The 25,369-nt window shown below is 39.0% G+C and overlaps 1 protein-coding gene across 1 annotated transcript; it reads left to right on the forward strand.

Annotated features, from left to right (window-relative positions):
* On the forward strand, nucleotides 1–23,639 carry SLC25A43 (solute carrier family 25 member 43). The gene is made up of 5 exons (XM_075184301.1): nucleotides 1–445; nucleotides 8,333–8,574; nucleotides 9,627–9,799; nucleotides 21,182–21,316; nucleotides 23,139–23,639. Exons 1-5 carry the CDS (start codon nucleotides 174–176, stop codon nucleotides 23,343–23,345), a joined length of 1,029 nt encoding a protein of 342 aa, XP_075040402.1. The 5' UTR covers nucleotides 1–173; the 3' UTR covers nucleotides 23,346–23,639.
* Nucleotides 23,640–25,369: the final 1,730 nt, after the last annotated feature.

Consider the following 25,369-nt stretch of genomic DNA (forward strand, 5'->3'; position numbering starts at 1 on the left):
AGTATTGAGCTGCCAGCTACCAATCAGAACCGTGCCCAGGACCCTGACCTGACAAGGGATGTCCTAGAAGAGGACTAGTATTGTGCTGCACGGTGCACCCGCCTGCTGTGGTGACATGAAGCCACTGCATGCCCAGGACCTGCTTACAGCTGATTATTAGGTCTATATAGTAAATGACAAGTTTAAAGAGGGACCCCAGGCTGACCTCCTGGCAGAGTACACTATGTGGAGGGGTAGCTGGGGTGCTGAGCCGCAGTGTAACTGCCCCCCTGGACGTGGTGAAGATACTCACTCAAGTGGGTACTTTCCACTCCAAACAAGGCTTCCTGAACACCTTCCTTTTGTTGTACAGGACGGAGGGACTGAGAGCTTTCTGGAAGGGTAATTTAACAGCATGTTTACGTCTGTTCCCTTACAGTGCTGTCCAGCTATCAGCCTACCACAAGTAAGTGCTGCTCTGCCCACGTCTAACTCATTGTAAGCATGGAAGTGGGACTGGCTGTAGAGGGGTTTATTAAACTTTGTATTCTTTACATTACTGCTGGAAAGAGTGTTGTGGTTCTAACCAGGCTTCTCAGTAGCATGTGCTTATCATTGCACTGACTCTGCTGATCTCATCTCTATTTGGACTGTATAGTGTCAGTTGTATAGTATATTATTAAACATTCTGATCATCTTGTCCTGAATCTGAGATTGCAGAGGATTCATTTGAAGTTGACTTTGTTTTGTTTTGTTTTTGTTTGTTTGTTTGTTTTTTTTAAAGTAGCAAAAACAATGATATATAGATGTTTGTCAGTTGAGTTTATTTTCACCACTGGGTTACTGCAGGTTACATGACTCTGCCTGAGAGGGTGGGATCAGTCCTCTGAACACCTTTCTGTCTTCCAATCCAGATCTGAGCTGGGTCATATGATTCATACGTCACAGCCCGAACATGACACCAAACAGCAGCCAGTCCTCTGCTCTGACAGATCACCCTCTTCATGTGGGCATCTAGTCTGTCATTGTTTTATCACTTGGCTTGTAAAATGTATTGTAAAGATGTTACTTTGGCTGCAGTGTAATTGTTGGAACTCTTCTGCTGTGGAAATCTTTGTATTTTAAAGTAGATCTTTAATAGCAAAGAACCTATAAGTGAATACAGTGATTTCTAAGGAAAACTATTTCTCATACAGAGTTCATGGTATATCTAATATCTCAGTCCCTTATTTTGTATGTTATATTATTCATAATGTAACAGCCCGTCTACTGTGCAGAGCAGTTAAAAAATGACTTTTTGGTGAATAGAATTATTGAATTGAGATGAAGGGTTGGAGAGGGGCTTATTTTTAGAGGGTGGTTTTTGCTGTGCTTTGGGAACATACTTGATGTTTGCTCCAGCTCCAAGCTGGCTTAGTTTGGGTCTGTCCACTTTTAATGGGACACATTGCACAGTCCAGTAGCACATAACAGATAATCACATTTGTAGACACACTTTGCCCACCGTATAACAAAGTTTAAATGCACAAAAGTGCCACGTGTACTAAAGACAGTCTTCCCTTGCAATCCTAATTAATTTACGCCATAAATTAGCCTAAACTGAGCAGTATTTTAGAAAAAAATAAAAGTTTAGTTGTTTTACTTAAACGAGTCTGTTCTAAATTAGTAGGAGGGTGGAATGTTGACATTTACTCTTTTGCACCAGATGCCTTTCCAGATTCTTCCAATAATCCGCACACCTAGGTGCACTTCTAGGGGTAAATGTATCAAGCTGAGAGTTTTTCGGCAGGTTTGAAAAACCAATCAGATTCTAGCTATCATTTATTTAGTACATTCTACAAAATGACAGCTAGAACCTGATTGGTTGCTAAAGGCAACATCTCCACTTTTCAAACCCGCCGAAAAACTCTCAGCTTGATACATTTACCCCCTAGTGTGTGGAAACGTCTCCCAATAATGGAGATTAGGCACATCTTGATGTCTGCAGGGAGGACTTGACCATACAAGCGCATCGGTGTAGAATCAAGGTGTTTTGCATTGTGAATGAGTTGTAGGATTACATTCAACAATCATGAAACATTTGAATATGTTTCCATTCATTATTGGTGAATCTTTAGAATCAGAATTAATCTTGTTGTCTTGCATTTCCTTACATATTAGTACAACTGTGACTAGAAAAAAAAATGTAAAGGTTAACTTCACTTTTTTTTTTTTTTCGTGGAAGACTAAAAATGTAAACCTGCCTGACAGAATTGGACCTTGTTTATGCAGGTAATGAGTGTATGAAAAAATTGGGGAACTATAGGGATTGGTCTATAGGATCTGTGGCTTGAAAAAGCAATTAAACCCACAATGTATGGGTATTACTATATACAGGCATGAAATTTATTCTCTGGAGATCCATTAAGTGGACAGAATTAAATAATTGCTGTATCTTGGTAATTCTGTATACACAGACATGACCAAATGTCTCCTCCATTCACTGTGAAGAGCAAACAATTGAATGAGTAGATAAATGGTAGGGGCAGTGTAAGAAAGACGGGTTCATTTTATGTATTGTGGGCACAGATGCTTAAATCATTATATGTGTGAGTAATTGACTTGCAGTCTTGTATGCTTTGCAGAGACTGGAGGATTCATACACGTAGGCAATCAGACAGCTTTATGGTGATTAACAGCAGTTAACATATATGCCATGTGGTTTTTAAATGTAGTTCAGTAGCAGATTAATTCTGTATAAATAAATGTAATCGTACGTAATTTTTAGAGATATAGCTAAAGAGAAGACATTAACTCTCCCTAGTGCCCATGTCACTTTAGTCTGAGGCATTGTGCGGTTGCTGCATGATTTTCCTTGGCTTATATGCACTACTATGCGTATACTGTCAGCGGATACATGGCTTATATAGTGATATTGTAAGCACCAATGTAATGACAGCAAAATAATAGTGACAATTGCACCTTTCTTGCTTTGTACAGGAAAATTTCACAGTTTAGTTGTTCTGTAAAATGATGTTTTCTGAATTGAATGTATCTCTCTGTTGGTCAAGTTCTCGTTCTAAACAAAGAACTTTTAATCTGCAGCACAACACCACCCCCACACTGAGCCATTATGTGGCACATGATTGTGAATTAACTATCGCATCCTGTAGTTATGATTGTAATTCTGTCACAGTTTTTTTTTTCTTTGTCTCCTACTCAGAAATATCCTGGTATATTGCATTTATTGCAGTAGCCAAATGTGTATACAATGTACTGACTTCATTGGCTTTGTTTATACATTTTTTTTTATACAGAACACACATCTGTGTGGCACAATTGATCTTTTAATCTAGTTTTTCTTTTTGTACTTGAGATTCACTTCTAGAGTACAGTGATATTGACTACCTAACCCTCAATACTCTACAAGGTTGTTAGCATGTACTGAAGTCCTGAATAAACAACAAAAAACAAAAGCATGAAACATAGTGTAGAACAAGTTAATAAACAATAATAGTTGTGTATTGTGTCCTACATGTGGATCTTCCAAAGAGTCAAGAGACTGAAAACTCCACAGAATGAAAAATATGATGTAGTACTTGTTAAGCCATATTAAAGGTTTTAAATATATGTACCAATAAGAATGATCACTTAAGCATATACCATATAAGAGGGAAAAAGTGCCGGACTATAAAATTCCCAATACTTTAATTCCAAATGATTGTACATTCAATAAAACATCTGAGGCGTCGTCCATGAAGAATCAAAAGGATGAAATGTGTTGGGGCCTCATCTGGGACTTCCCTTTGGTTGGAATCTGAATTATTTCTAGTGTCTGTGAGATTCTTCTCTTGGACAGGGCACTTTTCAGTACATGTATATCTTCACTTAAAGCATTACAGATAAGCTTCAGATGCTTTGAAAGATCCACATGGATGTATGGCTAAAAGGATGAAGAAGGTGACCTCTTATTATTCCCTCATATTAATCAGATAAGCTCTTTTATATTTTCCTCTGGTACACGGCAACCTCTTACACAATACACAGACTATTACTGTTTGTTTATTAATTTGTACTACACTATGTTTTGTGCTTTGTGTTTTTTCTAGGTCCTGCACCTCCAAACAGGTACAGCTTACTGTATGTTTTTTATGTATTCATGATACACAATTTGTTTTGGGTTGTCACTTAGCGCCACAAGCTTTATATTTGTCTTTTGTACTGAAGGCCAATTCTGTGTTAAAGTAATGTGTTCTAAAACAGACCGGACAGCTCGGACATGCGCACAGAGCAGCCTAGTGTATAGTGAGGAGAGCAGTGCAGTTCTGAGCATGTGACAGGGAGGGATCACATGATCCCTTCACACATGCGCTGTCCAGCTCTGGTCTTCGGAGCAGAGCTGAGAGCTGCAAAACTTTTCAATTATGAAAATGTACGAAAACTTTAGCGTACGGTAGCATGAAACAAATGTTGCCATCAGACAATGATGAATTACGTTAATGAGCACTCCCCATACACTGTTATGGGGACTGCTCTGTAAAACGAGAACAGATACAAAGGAGTAGATATCTATGATGTCTGCACTGATGATAAATGGCATTTTAACGTTTACTCACCGAAAACGTCAGTTTTCGCAGATTTAACAGAGGATTAGTGCTTGATAAACAGGCCCCTACATGCGGTCTGTGTCTGCAGAGACAAGCAGGCAAGATTTGCTGCCTGGCTGCTCGAATCAAAGTGGCCGGACAGCATACTTTGCCTGCTTGTCTCTGCAGACCCAGACCTCACATAGTGTGCGGCTGCCGACATAATATCCCTGCTGGGGGGAGGGGACATACTGTTAAAAAATTTTTTTTTAAAAAGGGAGCAGAGATTAAATCAATCCCCCCAATATGTACAGAATATATACATGGTCAGGGGCATGCTAGGCTGGGTGGCAGGGGGCCAGTAGCAAAGTGGGCTGGGTCACTGGGCCATCTGAATATTTTTGCCATTAAAATAGGCTGCTGAGTCGGGTCTTGACCACCGGGCTAACATTTGCCAGCCCTCCCCTGTACATGGTATATACATTTTTGGGTGCAAGGCACAGTTGAGATCTCCCCAGTCAAAATACTAATAGTAATGGCTGACTTTCCAGGTATAAAACCCTGGAGAAGAAATTGGATGTCTGATACACTCCTGTGTTGGTGATCAAGCTTCAAGAAGCAACTGTTACCATAGGCCGAGTAATCTGTCGCTATCACTAATTAGTAGTTCTGAATCTCCCAAATTAAAGCATCTTAGCTGACACTTCTGTGGTTTAAAGGGAATCTTTTATGTTTTACTGTTGTGTTTTTTTTGCTATTTATTGTGTGCTTAAATTTAATATGCTTTAATATTAAATGCTCCATTCATTTGGATTATATCATAATGCTCTTATATAATGTTCTTCCAATGTAGGAATCACAGGATTATGCACCTTCTCTGTCAATGCAGACAATAGTGACAGCTGGCATCCCTGCCAGCATTAGGGAATTTACCAAGCTTGTGAAATTACATAGAGATCATGTCTGTGACATAAAGGGTGTGACCCCATCTCCATCCACTGCGCCCCCTTACTCCCGGCTGCTGCAGTCACCATGATGTTTATGCAAGGACTACGTCTGTCACTTAATGTAGTGACAGGCCTAGACTTCCTTAATTCCCTCAATATTTAAATGAAAAAGTTTCACACCCATGTGACCCAAGGCTTGCTAAGGCAATGAAAGACTCCCCCACCGTACTTCCTTTTAGATCCCAAATATGGTGAAATCGTTGTATTCCCCATTGTCAGGTACCCCCTCTACTTTTGGTCATTGCTAGTCATCGTGCTGACCTCCCACTGCCTTGTATTCCCTCTCCTGGTCACATTGGCAGTATGTACCAGTGCATTGCCTATCAGCAGCTGTAGTGTAGGGGGAGGGGGGGAGGGTTAATGGACTTCTGCCTGTCCTAGTGTCTTTCATACACTGATTGTATGTCAGTATATGAAAAGCACCGTGACAGCAACGGAGACTAGAGGAGAAGTGTTAGAGAGAGTTAGGGGACATATTGAACTCTGCTAGTACTGGTATAGTTTCTTTTTGCTTGTGTGGTTTTTTTTTTGGTTTTTGTTTGTTTTTGAGAGAGAATCTTGTTTCATTCCATGTATTTTGGAGAGTGGTTTAGTGCTGGGGACATACACAGTGCAGTTATCAATGGGAAGCAAAGAGCCTGTATAACTAATGGGGAGCAGTGCTGTTGGGCACAGTGCATGTGTAACTAATGGGGAGCAGTGCTTTGGGGCGCAGTGCATGTGTATCTAATGGGGAGCAGTGTTGTGGGGTACAGTGCGTGTGTAACTAATGGGGAGCAGTGCTGTGGGGCACAATGCATGTGTAACTAATGGGGAGCAGTGCTGTGGGACACAATGCATGTGTAACTAATGGGGAGCAGTGCTGTGGGACACAATGCATGTGTAACTAATGGGGAGCAGTGCTGTGGGACACAATGCACGTGTAACTAATGGAGAGCAGTGCTGTGCGGCCCAGTGCACGTGTAACTAATGGGGAGCAGTGCGGTGGGGCACAGTGAAAGCGTATATAATGGTGTACATAGCTGTGAGGTAGTGGCAAAGGTCAGATATGATAAATACTGGTCATTGTACAAATCTGGTATAATCAATGATGAGGGCATAGTCAGTCCTAGGGATGCGTAGAGCAGGTATAATAAACAGGGAGCACATATAATGAATGCAGGGGATGCATAGTGTAATACTGTGAAACACTAGCTGAAGCATTTTCTCTATTCAGAATATATTTCAGCACTGTAAGATGATGATCACTTTCTCAATACTATAAGATTTGCCACCTAGATGTTACAGCTCAGAGTATAACATGATTGTAACAAATGTGACATTGTAACACCATAGTAGAAAATATACAGTAAGGGCTAGAACACAATGTGCCCTCTATCACCTGCATTTTACTCCATTGCTCTACTTGAACAGTAGTTGCATGTTCAACATAATTTTCCCTCTTTTGTGTAGGCCCATTGTCCACTCTCTAATATATATATATGTGTGTGTGTGTGTGTATAATAAACAGGTAGCATATTTTAGGGTTAATGATCCCAGTTTGTAAAAGCACTAATTAATGGATCATTAAATGTTACAGTAATTAAGTCATGACTACTTTTTTTTAAAAGAGATATTAAACTTAAAATTGCACATTTTGAAAATAAATACATACTTTAAATATGATTCTTGATTTTATTTGTACTGCCATTCTCAAAAAAAGAAAATATTTGGCCACTGGATGCGATGTCTGATTGTAGCTATGCCTTGTAATCTGTATGGCAGTTCATACCTCATAGGTTGCACAACGTAGTTATGGGTGGTAAGATTCAAAATAATGACCCAATAATGAGATGATTTTTGGGTTAAATGCACCTATTACATGAACTTGTTTTAATATTATGTGCAGGGGTATAAAATTTTAACTATTCTACAAATGGTTTGATGATTGATGCTCTTATTATTATTTATTATTAGTAGTAATTTATTTATTTATTCTTTATTTAGAAAGCGCCACAAGGCTTTTGCTGTGCCAATCATAGGGGGTTAGAACATACAGCAAAAGACCAATGGCTACAGATAAACAGAATAAAAATGCATGAATGCAATTAAACAGAACAAATTGCATTGGTTACAGAAACAATTAAGCATAAGACAAAACAAGGAAAGAGAGGAAGATTGAGAGTGGGCAGACATGAGACCTATGTATAATGAGAGACAAAAGGCACATATGTGAACCATAGACATAGTAGGGTATACTATAATGCAGAGGTCTATAAGATATGATGTAGAGAGGACTATATGAAGCCTAGGTGGTACATAGGCCTCTGCGCCACCTGCACTTTAGAGGACTATTTGGGCAACGTCCAGGTTTGTGCAGGGCCCATGATGGTGTCTAGGACTATGTAGTGTAGGAAACTGTATGGTGACAAGAAAGGTATGACCGTGGCAATGTAATTAACAATGCAATAAGTGGTAAAAAAGCAGCAAGGCAACATTATGGCAAAGCAATGTTATGGTAGAGTTAAGATCAGTAAATACAAAGGCAATTGGAAGAGTGTGTGTGGGGAATCAGTGGCAGGAGAGCAGTGGAGAGAAAGCAGAAGTACCAAGTGTAAGGATAGGGGGTCAGAGAGAGCAGGAGTTATAGTGAAGAAGGAAAATATGAGAAAACAAACATATACCAAGTTAGTGTCCTTATTTCATTGTCCTGAAGTGCAGGGGTAGGCTGCAGCAGGTGAACGGCCGTTATTTATTTTGTTTGTTCGTGTACTAACGGTTTCCTTTTTTTCTCTGTTATAGGTTAACTATGATGTTTATGGATGATTTAGGGCAGATATCACAATGGGAAGTCATTGCAGCTGGGAGTATGGCTGGAATGTTGGCAGCAGTTGTAATCTATCCTACCGATGTCATCAAGACCCGACTTATTGTACAGAACAGCATGGAGCCCACCTACAGAGGGATCATTCATGCTTTGTGTTCTGTGTATTACCAGGAAGGACTTCGGGCCTTATATAGAGGGGTGTCTCTTTCAATTCTTGGTACGGTTCGAACAGATACCTTATACATTTATTCTTCTAAAAACAAGAATATTCCGCAAAGAGTACAGTGTCTACACAAATACCAAGATCTAAAGTCCTAAAAAGCACAGTTCTAGAATTATGTCTTGGTTTCTGGTTGTTTCCCACTGTATAGCAACCTGTACCATTACAATTATATTTGTTTGTGTGAGGTGAAGTAACGGACTTCCACGTCTGTGGTTCATACATGTTTCTGTATATGTTTTGTTACCAAATATGGCACCTATGCTGCTTTTGGTCTAAGCTGCACTCACTGCTTGGGGTACATAGCTGAGCTGGCACAACAAATAAGGATTGTTAAATCCCTTGAAGAAAGCACTGACTGTACACAACAGAGTGAATGCTGGATGGACCTGGATGCAGCAGGTTCTGTTGTCTCGTGTCCATATCCTGTCCAGCAATTATGAAGAAAATGCCACATACATGTTCAGACTAAGTTTCAAACATTCCTATTTGCAGTGGGGGTTAAGCTGGGATCCCAAACTCAGAAACTGAGTTGTTTTTTGATAGCCCCCCCCCCTCCCCCCAAACAAAATATAAACAAACACTGTAAGCCAAACTGGGCCTCTCCTTTAAGCTGTAGCTGATGGAGCATTCTAGGGCCCAGGACAAGAGTTGGGCAGAGGGAATAAGGGTATGCGTCCAGCAGTGAAAACAATACATTTTTGTTGCATTTCAATATCTGTAAGGGTACTGTATCTTCAGTGGGAAGGCTGTGCCTGAATACAGTCATCAGAGGATTCCTAGCTTTCTGGTTGCTACTTTAAGGCCATCAGGACACACTGAATAAAATAAGCCCCACGTCATTGCTGTGCAGCAACAATGTGATATAGTAGAATGTGCAGTAGGGATTATGTATTACAGCACATCATCTCTACTACACAACCACTAGTGTAGATATATATATATATATATATAGAAATTGTTTACATGTATTATCCTAAATGTACACAGAAATATTCATATATTGACAAAATAATATAGCTTAAACAAAATATCTTCATTCATTCCAGGGGCTGTTCCATTCTCAGCCGGTCTCTTCTTTATGGATGTGAGCTTGGACAGAATCTGGCAGGAGCCTGGTGTCCGTTTAACTCCCCTCCAGAATTTTCTAAATGGATGCCTAGCCGCAGGAGTAGCACAAACATTGTCTTTCCCCTTTGAAACCGTCAAAAGAAAAATGCAGGTAAAAAAAAAGATTGAACAATATGTGGTTGGAGGGTCTGATTTAAATGAACAGTCTATAAGTGTAAACACATACAGTGGCACCAGAACACTATTATTAAATGAATAATATAGATGTTAAATCTATATTTACTGTATAAACCTATATCGCTTGGTAAGTTTTGATCTCAATTTAAAAAAAACATTAACATATATGACCCCTGTGGGCATTCTTACTGTTTTGAGATAGGGACATCCTATTGGCTGAAGCACCTTGAAAGAGACGATTGGCTCATCATATATTTGATTTAAAACGGAATGGGGGGGAAAAGGAGAAAGATTAACCACAGCAGATTTTTATCTTTAACATCCATTGTGCCGTCCCCGCACTTCTACTGGGTGCCGGTGAACGGTCGTCTGTCTCCTCTCTGACGCACACCACATTGCCTAGCAACAGGACGCCTCTTCCGGCCTCTAGGTTCCCTTCTATGTGCGCATTCGCACTGCAGCTGCGTCCCTTTGCTAGGCAACGAGAGGCTCTCTTGGGACTCTGTCGGCGGTCAGATGTGCTCTGACCGCAAGAACTCATCCCTCCTCTTATCAGGGGCCATTTCCCCCTATATTAGGATCCTCCTTTCACTCCCTCATTACTAGAGTATTGGTTCACCAGTCTCCAGCGTTTCTGTGTCCTACTCCCTGTTCCTCCGTTTTGTTATTCTGACTCTGACCTTCTGCTTGCTCCTTGACTTCTCCTTTGCCTTGAGATTTGGTACCTTTTTGTTCGCTAGTTCCTGACCTCTGCTTTCTGTCCATTCTTCTGGATTCCCCTTTGTACTTGGCCTCGGCCATGCTGCGTACTTTCTATTGCACTGGTGACTACCTGAGAGAACCGCGACCTGCGCACCTCACGCAGCTGAGCCCATACCTCCATGCAGGGGTTCCTGACTCCGTGCCTCACAGTCTAGATGCGTAAATACCAGTTAGTGGCTATCTCTATATCGTGAACGTGACTATGTAGTTACAAGAAAAAGTAGATGTGTATAATAAAACGTTTGCTGTAAAAAAACACAACAGTGCATATATAAAGGGCCTGACTCATTAAGGAAAGTAAGGCAAAAAAAAAAGGAGTAAATATTCTCCGGGACAAACCATGTTACAATGCAAAAGGTGCAAATTAGTTTATTTTGCACATAAGTTAAATACTGGCTGTTTTTTCATCTAGAACACAAATACTTGATACCTTTTTAATTTTTACACTGAAATTTAAAGTTGGTTTAGGAGATGGCCTACCCAAACTATCACTGTCCCCAAATTTTAAATTTACCTCCTCCCTTCAATGCAAATGGGTTTGCCCAGGTGCAAAGTTAATCCTTTTTTTTGTGCTTTGCTCTCCTTAGTGACTCAGACCCAAAGTGAGTAAAAATTCCCTATGTGCTATTATGCCTTAAGCCTGATTCTTCATAAACAGACTATATTATAGTATATTAAGCTTTTGTCAGACAGCAGTGCTACATGTGGGTAACAGCTTCTAGCCAAAGAGGGGTAAAAAGAACGTGTCTCTTTCAACGCATGGCCCTCTCTAGCAATTCTAGTGCTCACAAGATAGGAGCACCTGCAACAAGCAGCAAGTTGTACTATAAAGGAAAGATTAAACAGATGAACCCGCACTGGAATTCTACCTGGTGGAGAGGATCCCTAATGGGTTTTGTATTGTATTTTTTAATGAATTTAGCAATAAGTATACAGTGCTTTAAGAAATAGTCATTAGTATCAATAGTTTGGCTGTTTTGGAGGAAATAAAACATATAAGCTGTTTCCCACATATGGTAACCTGTGTCTGACTTGCAGTAAGTCACAACACATGGTACTCCCTCGAGGTTAGTGCTGATAGCGCATGTTTGTACCTCCACTGTGGTCAGTAATGCAGGCTGTGGGTTGCTACGTATAGCTTACACTGCTTGCTTAATTCCATGTTCATATCTCTGTCATATTACAAGCACATTATCCTCTTACTGAATCATTGAAATATACTCACTAAAGAGATGCAATCTAATATTGTGTTTGTTAAAAAAGAAATTGTGGGATATTGTTTTTGTTTGCTTGAACATTGAATGTCATCTATAGAAAACATATCGTTGTTATAATAATGTGTTCCACAGCTCAGCTCCCTGATTAGCTTTATAATCTGGGCAGCACAGTGGCCTAGTGGTTAGCACGTCTGCCTCACAGCACTGGGGTCATGAGTTCGATTCCCAACCATGGCCTTATCTGTGTGGAGTTTGTATGTTCTCCCTGTGTTTGCGTGGGTTTCCTCCGGGTGCTCCGGTTTCCTCCCACACTCCAAAAACATACTGGTAGGTTAATTGGCTGCAATCAAAAATTGACCCTAGTCTCTCCCTCTCTGTCTGTCTGTCTGTGTGTGAGTGTGTGTCTATAGTAGGGAATTTAGACTGTAAGCTCCAATGGGGCAGGGACTGATGTGAATGAGTTCTCTGTACAGCGCTGCGGAATTAGTGGCGCTATATAAATAAATGATGATGATGATGATGATGATGATAATCCACAGACGGTCCTGAGCTCACTTGAGCTCTTGGTATTCTATTACAGAACGTGCATAACATTATTTGGCCACTAGATGGAACTACAATAAAAGAAAGTTGTGTGGCATTCTCAATGTCTTCGACAGCTAAGTCAGCTTCACAGGAAAACTTACTTAACATTTCTGTATAACCTGGTGACCCTTTTGTGTCATTCTGGTGTTCTGTAATTGGTATATTGCACATCCACTTTTCATTCTGGTATTTACAAATTTAATTTATATTGGTGCTCCCCTTAAACTCATTTCAATTCCTACTACGTTACCAACAGTGTGCAATTGTCCTGTGGGATGGCTAAACGTTTACAAATTTTGGAAACTTCTGTTTCCCCATGTGATACAGACATCATTTGTCACAATCTGTATTAAACCATCTGTGTATAACTGGTATATCTTAAAAATACAATACTAGTAGATTCAATTATTCTGATAGACAATTGCAAAAGATAACTACAATAGAAGATCTATGTTTTTTTTAAAAAAAGAAGCTGTATGAAATTTAAAGAACACTCTGACCCTCTCGCCCCCAACTGGGTCTCCCGCCATTAGTCAGGTATTTGTTCCACTAGCACCTCTGAAACTGTCGGGTCTCCCGTCCTGTCTTCTGTTGGGAGCAGTAAGTGCATACTTGCCAACTCTCCCGGAAAGTCCGGGAAACTGCCGAAATTCTGGCGAACTGGTGAGAACCGGCTGAATCCCACCACTGACGATTTTCCTGTTGACGGGGTGGAGTGAGAACTGGTTTCACACTATTGGGTTTATGCATTAATATGTGGTGCCAGTGAAAACTAATTTAAAGATGGCATTATTCCTTTAAAGTTCTTTGCCTTAATTGATCACTGTTTGATCTTATCTGGTGCTGTTTAGTAGAAAAGAGGCCGCCTGTTGCCCACTAGTATATAATAAGAAGGCTGTATAATGTGTCATGCTGTTTACAAACACTTCTCTGAAAGAAGTCTGACATTTCACTATATATATATATATATTGGATGCAGAGGGGCAGAGAGTGTTTGGAGATGATGCAGGGGCACAGGGTGGGTTAGCTGTAAATTATTCTTTGACAGAAATATAATAGAGAAAACAAATAAAAATATTTTCCCTTGGGTTTATGTGTATTATTTTTGCAAACAACTTACTATTTCCATCCTGACCAAATACTTATTACGTTGTTTTGACCCAACTACTTATAAAACGGGACTGCTTGGTAATTATTTTGGAGGGGTGCCTTGAAAAAATTATGGAGACTCTAAGGGTGCCGCAAACTGCAAAAGTTTGGGAACCACTGCCTTAATTTTAGACCTTAGGGGCCCTCCTGTCTAAAGTACCCTGGGGCCCCCAAAGCCTTAATCCAGCTCTGGGCGTGGCTATAATTTGAGACTACTAGGCTGCTCTCCAACTCTTACCATCACCTTCAAGTACAGAAGCAATGGTTACCAACTGTCCTGATTCTGGTTAGTCCCAACTGCAAGGATAGTTAGGAGGTATGTTCTTCTTCACACTGTACTGCTCATTAAGAGTGACCTGCGTACATCTAACTGTAGTTATACTTGCCTTCTACCATTTGACTCTGTGGCTTTCAGAGGCAGACTCTTCTGTCTGCCTCTTATGCGACTGCACACGTCATATGCTTCCCTGCCCATGAAAGAGGGAGATGTGACGTATAGTTTAGAAGGAAGGGTCCGTATGAATCTGTAGCTCCGTGGCAGTAAAGTGGCTGATTGCGAGTGAGGGACCAGTCTGTCAATTAGTCTTGGATGGATGCAGGTTTTTTGGGTCCCTGGCATATCCAAGGTCTTCAGTGGAGTAGTTCTATTTTTACTACTGAGCTGGTGAGATTTAGGCCTCATACCAACTGGTGTTTAATATGATACATTTAATATCATAATGCTGCTTCTTGTTCCGTTTCAGTCTGACGTGCGTCAATAGAATTAGGAGCGTATATACAGTGCGATGTGGTTAGGAAGCGCTTCCACGTGCTTTGTCTACAGCGACCTGTTGTTCTCCAGCTATTGTAGGATTACTAGGCCCAGAATGCTGCGCTATATAGCAGTAGCTGTAAATCCACTTTGTAGTATTACCTCCTAGGATGGAATCAAAACCTCATGGGGAATAAATGCCATGCTTTGCTTTGTTTATTTGTCTATGACTCCACACAAACCATAATCGATCTGCATCTATTAACAGATACACAACATACTCCATGGGGTATATTTACTAAACTTCGGTTTTAAAAAAGATATTGCCTATAGCAACCAATCAGATTCTACCTGTCATTTTGTACAATGCACTAAATAAACGAAAACTAGAATCTGATTGCTATAGGCAACATCTCCACTTCTTTAAACCTGCAGTTTAGTAAGTATACAGTCATGGCCAAAAGTTTTGAGAATGACACAAGTATAGGTTTCCACAAAGTTTGCTGCTTCATTGTTTTTGGACCTTTTTGTCAGATGTTGCTATGGTATACTGATGTAAAATTACAAGCATTTTATAAGTGTCAAGGGGTTTTATTGACCGTTACAATAAGTTTTTGCAAAGACTCAATATTTGCAATGTTGACCCTTCTTTTTGAAGACCTCTGCAATTCGCCCTGGTATGCTGTCAATCAACTTCTGGGCCACATACTGACTGATGGCCATACAGTCTTGTCTGATCAATGCTTGGAGTTTGTCAGAATTTGTGGGTTTTTGTTTGTCCATCCGCCTCTTGACGATTGACCACAAGTTCTCAATGGGATTAAGGTCTGGGGTGTTTATTTATCACTTTTACCTTATGGCAAGGTGCTCCATCATGCTGGAAAGTGCATTGTTCCTCACCAAACTGTTCTTGGATGGTTGGGAGAAGTTGCTCTTGGAGGATATTTTGGTACCATTCTTTAGTCATGGCTGTGTTCTTAGGCAAAATTGTGAGTGAGCCCACTCCCTTGGCTGAGAAGCAACCCCACACATGAATGGTCTCAGAAAGCTTTACTGTTGGCATGACACAGGACTGATGGTAGCGCTCACCTTTCCTTCTCTGGAAAAGTGTTTTTCCAGATGCCCCAAACAATCTGAAAGGGGATTCATCAGAGAATATGACTTTACCCCAGCAGACTTTGTTAAAAATAATATTTGAGTCATTCTCAAAACTTTTGGCCATGACTGTACTCCTATATGTTAATATGATTGTATTTTATATTTTTCTTTCTTGTATAGGAAGAAAAAGTTTGGCAGATTTCAAAATAGATGTACAAGGAATGCAAGGTGCACATCCAGTTATGTCATTTCTGGCTCTGGTCTAAAGGTTAAAACGGCGACTTTACCATTCACACATTCAGTAAATTGCTTCAATATAAGTGAATGCTACATTTCTTTATATTAATAAAACCTTGACCTTTTTTTTAATACTGATATATATGTGAGATTATCAGTTACATTGAAAGGAATGAAGGGCATTCACAGTAAGACTCGCATTATTATTATTATTATTATTATTATTATTATTATCCTTTTATTTATAAGGCGGCACAAGATTTCTGTAGCACCGTACAGAATACAAACAGTAGATCATGACGGTAAAACAGTACAGAACAATAAACAAGTAAGACCAAGGGTCTAATTTGAGTTAGGAGCAAATCTGCACCTGGACAAACCATGTTACAATACAAGGGGTACATAATGACTTATTATTTTGCACGTAAAGGATTATACTGGCTGTTTTTTCATGTAGCACACAAATACTTGATAGCTTTATTTTTACACTGAAATTAAAGTTGATCTATGATATGCCCTATCCCAACTATAAATATATCCCTACATTTTAAATATACCTCCCCATCCAATGCAACATGGTTTTGTCAAGGAGCAAATTTGCTCCTTTTCTTTGCTTTGCTCCGAAATCAGGCCCCAAAACTCCAATAGCTCCAAGCGTAGCTGGTACAGTGAAGTTGAAGGAGAAGAAATAGTATAGAGACAGGGGGGAAGAAGGTGCTGCTCATAAGAGCTTACATACTAAAGGGAGGGCAAACAGACTGCAGACACAGGAGGAGTAGACATTTGTGATCCAGTCTAATTTGACATGGTGCCCTGTAGTTATATGGCTAAACTGCTCTCAGGTTCTATCGATTGGACTAAGAGACTGGATTATAATGTGGTCAGCTTTACCTATTAATAGATTTTAAGCAAAATATATAATATATCTCTTTTAAAAAAACAAAACAAAAATGCTAGTGCCCTTGTTTTGCTCCGTAAATAAGCAATATAGTACTTACTATTTAAAAAAAATATGTTTTTTGTATAATTTCTATTAAAATTACTTCTGGCCAACACCTGTATCCAAAACAGACAAAATATGGCTCTTTGTATGCATTCTGAAGCGAATAGAAAATAGTGTAAATGTATTCCTTCAGTGCTTCTCAGACTCTGTAGAGATACTTATCTTGAGGTACAATTTCCACATAAAACATATGTGCATTATTGCAGCAGTCTGGGGTCGCTTATTCAGATGCATACATTGGGGCGGTGGTTGCACTGCTTTTGTCAGTACAGGTGAGTGATAGAGACTCGGCAGTGATTGTCAGAATCCACAGGTAACATGCCACACTCTCATCAGTAATAAGATGTCCCTGCTAATTGATCCATTTTGTAAACCTTTCATTTGGGAAGTCTTATCCTGCTGGGTGCATACTTCACAAATATCCTGGGCTTTTAGATGTATAACATTGACTTCCATGTTTGCTTTGGAAAAAAACACCTGGTTATTTGGATACCTGGGTTTGATTTATTTATCCATTAATACAGATATCACTGTCTGAATGTATTTATGATGTAGACTGGATAATTGTGTGAATAGATTCACATACCACAATAGAAACTGAGTTTTCTTGGGAGCCCTTACTGGCTGCAGGACCATCTCCATCTAGGATAGACCAATGTGCTGTATTTAAGAAGCTGTCTAGAGTGTTTCTTGTTTCCTTGACCATTGTCAGTAAATTAGTAAAGGAAGCATTTGGCCAGTACCCACCAGAACATGTTTTAATTCAAACAAGTATCATAGTCACCAATGGTCAAGCAATTCATATGAGCTCATTCATGTGCCTTGAACTTCAAGATGTTTTAAAACGGGATGAGTGCTGAGCACTTTTACTCCATAAACAGAGAAAGAAAAGGAAGAACTTCTATATTGTAATATATTTTTAATTTCACTAAAAAGCTTTTGTGCAGCTAAAGATCCGTGCGACTTGGAATCCTGTGTATATTACAGGATGCAATTTTACACTTAGAATTTCAACTCTACATCAGGCCCTGAGTATGTACATACAATACAAAGGGGGGGGGAGACTATAACAAGCTGATTGTATTTTGCTTTGATACATTAAGGACACTATAAGGTTCTTTTGTTTAATAATATTTGTAAAAACATTATGGGGGGTATTCAATTTACGGCGGGATCGCCAAAAATCCCGCGCTCAAAGAATATTACCGTTAATACGGTAATCCTGCATGGGAAAACTGTTAATACGGTAATTTACTCGCTGGATTTCACCTCGCAGCTCAGGGAGCTGAGAGCTGAAATCCAGCGAGTAATTACCGTATTAACGGTAATATTCTTTGAGCGCGGGATTTTCGGCGATCCCGCCGTCAATTGAATACCCCCCTATGAATGCTAATAAGATTTCCTGTTCTCATGTTTTAAGGTGTAACTGCTATTTATTACTCGATTACTGTGAATTTATTTTGAGATTGTGTATAGGTGGGATCTATGTCTAAGAGCTGCTCTCACCTGAGTGCTCATAAAAGGTTATTATTTATATTCGTATTAGATTTACAGCATGTATAGATAGATAGATGGCATTTCCCCCTATGATAAAAGTATGTGGCTGCTAACATGAGTATCTATAGAAGAGCCCGCAGACCAATGATCCTTATACTTGCAGTAAAAATTCTCTGTGACTGTTGCACATAGATACGCTGTAGCCCGACAGACTTAAATGGCAGAAAACCCTTTCAGGACCACATGTTTTTCCCCGTATGACCAGACCAAGTCTCACTTTTTTTTTTTTTTTAGAAGTCTTTTACTAATAATAATATAATATTTATAATATAATATTTTGTACTCTACCTAAAGGTATTGATTTTAGTTCTGTTTTTTTGTTTTGTTTTTTATTTGTTTTAGTTTTACTGCAAATTTATACTTGCTTTTTGTAACATAGTAGGATAACTTTGATTTTATTGTGTTTTATTTTTCTATTTAGATATTACAGGTAATACAAAAATATTTAAGAAATGTGCACAGCCATGATATTACAATTTTTTAGTGTAACACAAATATATTGCTAAATTTCTTCTACAACTTGTACCATTTAGAGGGTGCAAACTAACATGTCTACACAGTTTCAAATAACACTGCTTGTTACGTGATAAATGCTGTGTGTTTATTTGCTTTCTCTTAATTTACATTTATTTATTGCCATTTTTTTTATCCTTTTTTATTAACAAATGTAATCTTGCCTCCAAAAACACAAGAAATCTTAGTCTGAATTATAATATAGTGCACTTTGTGGTTATGTGGTGGGTGGGGGGGGGGGGGGGGGGGGGTGCTGTATCTCAAAATTAAAGTGGGCCCCCCCTGTGTCTATGTGGTGGAATCACTGCATGCTCAGTAGGCTTATTGTGCCCTGCTACTGTCAGTATTATGCAACAGCCCCATTCACTGACACACTTCCTGTTTTTAGTCACACCCTCGCTATTGTGAGCACATCAATAATCCAGCGTATTCTTGTCCACCCATCAAAGCATTTCAGTATCTCCCATTAGACGAGCAGTCAAACAACTTTTTTCTTCTTCTTTTATATAAATGAGTTTTATTGATTAACATATAAAAGGGAATGAGAACTGTTTATAAACTGATCTGTAACCATAAAGTGAAAAGTAAATTCTACATAAAATGCTGAGGAGCACATTTACAAAGCACACAGGATGCGCATAGTAAATAGGTTTGGTGTTGCACTAATGGACCGCCCAGTGCTAGGTGAACATAGATATTACATTTTATAGTATTTCTCCTAAAATAGTATAGCCAGATTTAGGATTAAATTAATCTGGAAAGTTAGTTGACGCTGTACATGCTTTTATTACACTCTGCAGTTTGTTTTGTGGTTTTTGGTTAATTTTTTTTTTTAAAGAAGAAATAAAAATACACATTCTGTGGGGGGATTCAATTCCCCGCTTTGCCGCGCACTATTACCATTAATACGGTAATATTGACATTAGTACAGTTACTATGGTAATTTCAACGCTGATTTTTGCTCGCAGCTCTGTGAGAAGTAAATCTCCAACTAAATATCTTCCTCCATTTTAATAATCTTGCTTTAGCACACATGCACGAATATTCCTCAGTCTCATGTCACAAATCGATTTTTGCATAAGCACTTCAGCAAAGAGTGTTTTGCACTGCAGTCTTGCATGCCTTAAATGACTGCCATGAATATTTTTGTTTTGGGGGGGGGGTTGTTATAGAAAATTAACGCAGGGCATATAAACAAAAGTTACGGTTAGGTATAATTAGGATCATTTAAAAAAAATAAAAGTGTACTTAGCCTTTGCTTGTCTAGACAAGCAAATTTTCATAAACTATTTGTGGCAGTGATTTTTCTGTTAGTGTGTTTGTTTATTTTTTTTATTTTTATTTTTAATAAAACCTCTAGCTTTATTTTATAAAGTGTCCATTTTGTCCCTTTCAGCAATATTCTCTCCTTGACTTATTTCTACATAAAGCAAAGGTGTCTACGTATTACTTTTTAGAACATGCTGTGTACTATGCACGGCTGCAGTTATGATACTTGATGGCCAAGCCCTTGCTTTTCAAAGGTAGGACCATATTCTCAGAATTGAACTATTACCTGCTGATTGTTCACCTTGCTTGGAATATGGCTTCATGATAATTTATTCCAGGTTATTATATCGGCCTGTGTGTCTGTGTCCTTCTGGTTTTAAACCGGAATTACCTGTTCTGGGCGTAGTACATCACATATTAGTATCTAAAAATGAGACGATACAGTGGAGCAAAGTACAGCATTGTGTATTACAGTGGTAGGATTCTATATCAAGATTATTATTATTGTTTTCATGATTTTATTATTTGTATGTGCATGGGTAATAAGCAGGGTGTGATGCTGCACAGGTAGCAGTTGGGTTGTCCAAACATCATTGTTTTCTCCGCAGACACGACTGTAACTACATGATTAATTTGAGAACTGTTGTTTTTTATGACCACATTGCTGAGTGAGTGTGTGTGTGTCTGTTTAGATTAAAGCTGGGCACACACCTATACAAGTATTGCTGCACAGATCACACGATTCACAACTATTTGGTCAGATATTGATATGAGTGAGTTCTCTGTACAGCGCTGCGGAATCAGTGGCGCTATATAAATTGATGATGATGATATTGCAAGAGTGTGTGCAGTCCCATGATCATGTTTTATAGTACCAAAACACACTGCATCTGTTGATTTGGTTTTATAAACTTCCTAAAAATCATGATCAACAAAGGAAATGGCTATGAGAGATGAAGATCACAGATCTGAAGGTAAATTGTGTAAGTGTGTACACATGAATCTGCATGCTCATCAGGACTTTCAATGGTTGGTGAAATGATTAGAGACATTGCATCTGAAGTATGATTTCATAGGTGTGTGTGCCCAGCTTAACTCAGTGCTCTGTAGGCTGTTTTTTTGTTTGTTTGTTTTGTTTTGTTTAGTTTCCAGTGAAGACTTTCAGAAGTTCTCATCCATTCAATGTAAATGTACTTTTATATCTTCTTTTCACAGGCACAAAACCAGATCCTTCCGCATTGTGGGGGGGTTGATATCCACTTTAATGGAATGCTTGATTGTTTTCGGCAAATAGTGAAGACAAAAGGTGTGCTGAGCCTTTGGAATGGACTGACTGCAAATTTACTGAAGGTGATTTAGTTATTTATTTGATTGTGATTAACCACCTTGTGTGTTTAGCATATTAACAGGAAGAGTCAAAGAAAATGCAATTACAAATTACTATTGCTAATCTAATCTTAATAAAATTGCGTAACAAATGATTGATGTTAAAGTTTTATAATGTATTGTCCGTCTGTGCAGCTTTAGATTGTGAGCAATCAAGACCACTAATGTTGCCAGACAGCGGCAAAACAGTGGTTTCTTACAATCCCATTTGATGAGATTGTACAATTTTATAGCTTTGTGTGGCCTAGGACTCTTATAACGTGATGCGCCAACTAATCCAAAAGATAATTTCACAAAGATGATCCTCCACGTTTGGCCATTTTGATCACCTAGTACTTAATGGAAGAAAAAAATAAATAAAATAAAAATGTATAGCTATGTGTGTGCGTAGACTTAACAATCCTGGGTAAGCAATGCCTTCTCTTAGTGTGCTCAATAGATCGTCTACCAGATTCAGTTTGTTCTGTGTGTAGACAGCATTAAATGAAAACAAGTTTTAATAAATATTCATAAAGCATTCGGCCTCATGCAGATAAACATCCTGTAAACGCACTAGTCCTGCACTCTGCTAGTGCATGTTTTCAAGAAAGCTGGACTAATGTATCTATGGCAGTGGTTCCCAAACTTTTTCAGTTCGCGGCACCCTTAGAGTCTCCATAATTTTTTCAAGGCACCCCTCCAAAATAATTACCGAGCAGTCCCATTTTATAAGTAGTTGGGTCAAAATAACGTAATAAGTATTTAGGTCAGTACAGAAATACTTAGCAAGTTGTTTGAAAAAATAATACACATAAATCCAAAGGAAAATAATATTTTTATATATTTTTTTTCAATTCTATTTCTGTCAAAGAATAATTTACAGCTAATATTAAGAGGAATAAGATCAAACAAAATATCAAAACACAAAAATCGGACTGTGCTCCTTCCTCCACACGCCCTCACTCTACCCGCCCCTCTTCATCCACCCCCACTCACTCTGCCCGCGCCCCTTCTTCATCCACCCCCACTCACACTGCACGCGCCGCTCTTTATCCTCACTCTGCCCCCTCCTTCATTCTTTCTATTGCCCCTCCATTGCTGTTTCCAATCACCACTTCCCCTCCCCTTTCTTTACTTGCCATACTTGGCCTTCTTTCTTCTTTTTCTTCTGTCTTCTTACCAATTCGGTGGCGCCCGGGACCCAGCATCCTCCTCTCTCCTGACGCTTCTCACTGAATATGTCGGACATGATGACGTCACACCAGACATTCAGTGAGAAGCGAGGAGGAGGCCGGGTCCCGAGCGCCGCCGGATTGGTAAGTTTTGTTTGCTTTTTTCTTCCTGGCCGCGGCACCCTGTGACAGCGCCACTGCACACCTGGGAGCCCCGGCACACACTTTGGGAACCGCTGGTCTATGACCTTCGTCTGCATGAACCCTTAACTGGCCACATACACAGCAATTGTGAGGAACAGTTAGATCATTTTTAAGCTAAATTGCCCAAGCATTGCTTTGTGAGTCTGTATAATTTGATGTGGACCATTTTATAGAAAACTATTTTCCAACTTGATGTAGACCAAGGCCAGAAATTGTCAATCCTGCTGGTGTTTGTAGTTCAACAACAGTTATCGAACCACAGATTACCCAACTATTGTATAGTTGGTGTTGAGAAAACAGACTGCCAGGTATGTTGGCAATGCAGAAATCTAGCTGCAAATCGTACAACAGTAATTAGACAGCTCATTTTTCTGTAGATATTATTGCCTCAGTATTATGCACTAATACTTCTCCTTGATATTTATTGACAGGTATTTCCTTACTTTGGCCTGATGTTCAGCACTTTTGAATGTTGTAAACGGTTCTTTCTATATCAAAACGGTTACATTGTATCTCCGCTGAGCTACCAGCTGACCCCAGGGGTAGACCAGAGCCTGGCACCACAGGAACTGCAGGAGCTGCGCAAGTTTTTAAGGCACAAAAACTTTTCAAACAAAAGCCCATCCTTAAAGAGCTGAGTGTGGAGGAGAGGGAATCCTCTAGATCTAATGTTCTGAACCTTTTTTTAAATATGTATGATCACGTGATGGTAAATATTTACCAAGTTCCCCCTAAATTGTTTTTGTTTATACAGAGTACCACTTAAGGCGTGTGCCCCTTAATCAGAGTATATTTATACCAAGCCACTCCTTTAATTTTATATATTTGAATGTTTTAAAACTAGCCCTTAGTTTTCTTTGTTGTATTATTTACTAATATGTTGACTGTTCTTCAGAGTTATATCTAATGGATTAAAGTACCCCTTGAATCTGTCTGAGGTACCACTTGGGGTACAATAGGTTGAGAATCTAGGTTCTCGAGCGCACGTGTGTACATATAGATAATATATATAGAGATAGAGAATTAAAAAAAATATATAAATATATATATATATATATATATATATATATATTATGAGAGAATATAAGAATTCCTGCAATTGTTTTTTTTGTTTTTTTTTAAATTCAAAAGCAATAATACTGCACTAATGAGTGGGAGTGTTTGTAATCACAGATCAGTATTGCAGGATTTCCACCTTAATATTTAATTTTACAGTATGTACTGCCTGTGGAGATGGTTTTTACCAATAAGTTGCCCTTCCCTCAACTACCAGAACAGTGGGAGTCTGATGTCTGAGACACCTGCTGTTAAATATATATACTAAACCCTCAACCTTCCTCTATGGTGTTCATGTACCATTCTCCTGCCACAGGAGATCTTACATGTCAGGGCTGCCAATACCACCTGCTCAGAAGGCACAACTCAAACAGCTACATCAGCCATCTTATCCGTGCCCTCAACACGAGTTGTTGGCAGAGCTGAACGTTCAAAATGATCCTGCAGCGGGAGCATGACCTGTTGGTGACTAAAATAACTGTATCTCCATCATGTTCTGAGTGGACAACAAATCAAGTTTAACTCCAGGAAGGAGGAGGCAAATTGGTGGTACATTAGCAATACATAGTCAGCTATATGATACATTATTTTGCAAACCCCTTCAAAATTACAATTCAGACATAAATGATTTCTTTGCAGTTTATCCTATATTGTTATATTATATACTCACTGTTGAATTTGGAAGCCATAATGTATGGCGGAGGAAATATTTTCTTCAATTTCCCAAATGGTTTAACTCTTATACACTAATCATAGGTAAACTGCAACACTTGGGAGAAGAAAGACTGTTCTGATACATTCAGCAAACGTTATTGCTAAGAAGTGAGTGTTCTTGTTTAGTAGCATTATATTGTCTGGGTTTGTAAAAAGAAAATGATTACACGTGAATCTATAATAATACAATATTTGATATATTGATGCATTGTAAAGAGTGGAACGTGCTTATACCATCATACAATATGAATGTGGTAGACCTGATTTACTCATCAAACACTTTCTAAATTGATTTTCCAAGAGTCTGAGAAAATGCATCTGAGTGTATTAAGTATTAATTCGAATTTGCCATACTAGTGTGCTCTCCATCCAGGTACATTTTCAGGGCTTCCTTTGACACACACAGCTGGATTTAAGAAAAGGTCAGCAAAAGCTATGGCTGAGGGTGATGTAATTTGGGAATACAGAATATAACCTGTAACTTGCACTCACGAGGGTTTGACTGTAAAAGATTAACCGTAAATGTCTAAGAGCACAGAGATGTGTACTAGTAGAATTTCTTAGCTTTAAATAGCCACATAAATTTCAACTGAGTTGAAAAGACCCACTGATCTCTGTGCCCTTATTGTGCACTTGTCACTTACACACTGAGGCAGCCATTTTGTGGACTGAACCAATAACTGTGAGGATGAAGCCAATCAATTCAGTTGAAACCAATGACGCGCTCTTTTCCTTCATGCTAGTGTGGGCCTTGAGGCCGTCCTTGTGGACATGTGCATGATGTGTAATGCGCCTATGTCCATATTCAGTCCAGTGTGGATAATGTTTAATAAATATTCTCCTATACTTCATATTCACTGAAGTATGTAGACAGCCATTTTGTTCCCTGTAT

This window comes from Mixophyes fleayi, chromosome 9 (genome assembly GCF_038048845.1).
Source record: "Mixophyes fleayi isolate aMixFle1 chromosome 9, aMixFle1.hap1, whole genome shotgun sequence".
NCBI lineage: Eukaryota > Metazoa > Chordata > Amphibia > Anura > Limnodynastidae > Mixophyes > Mixophyes fleayi.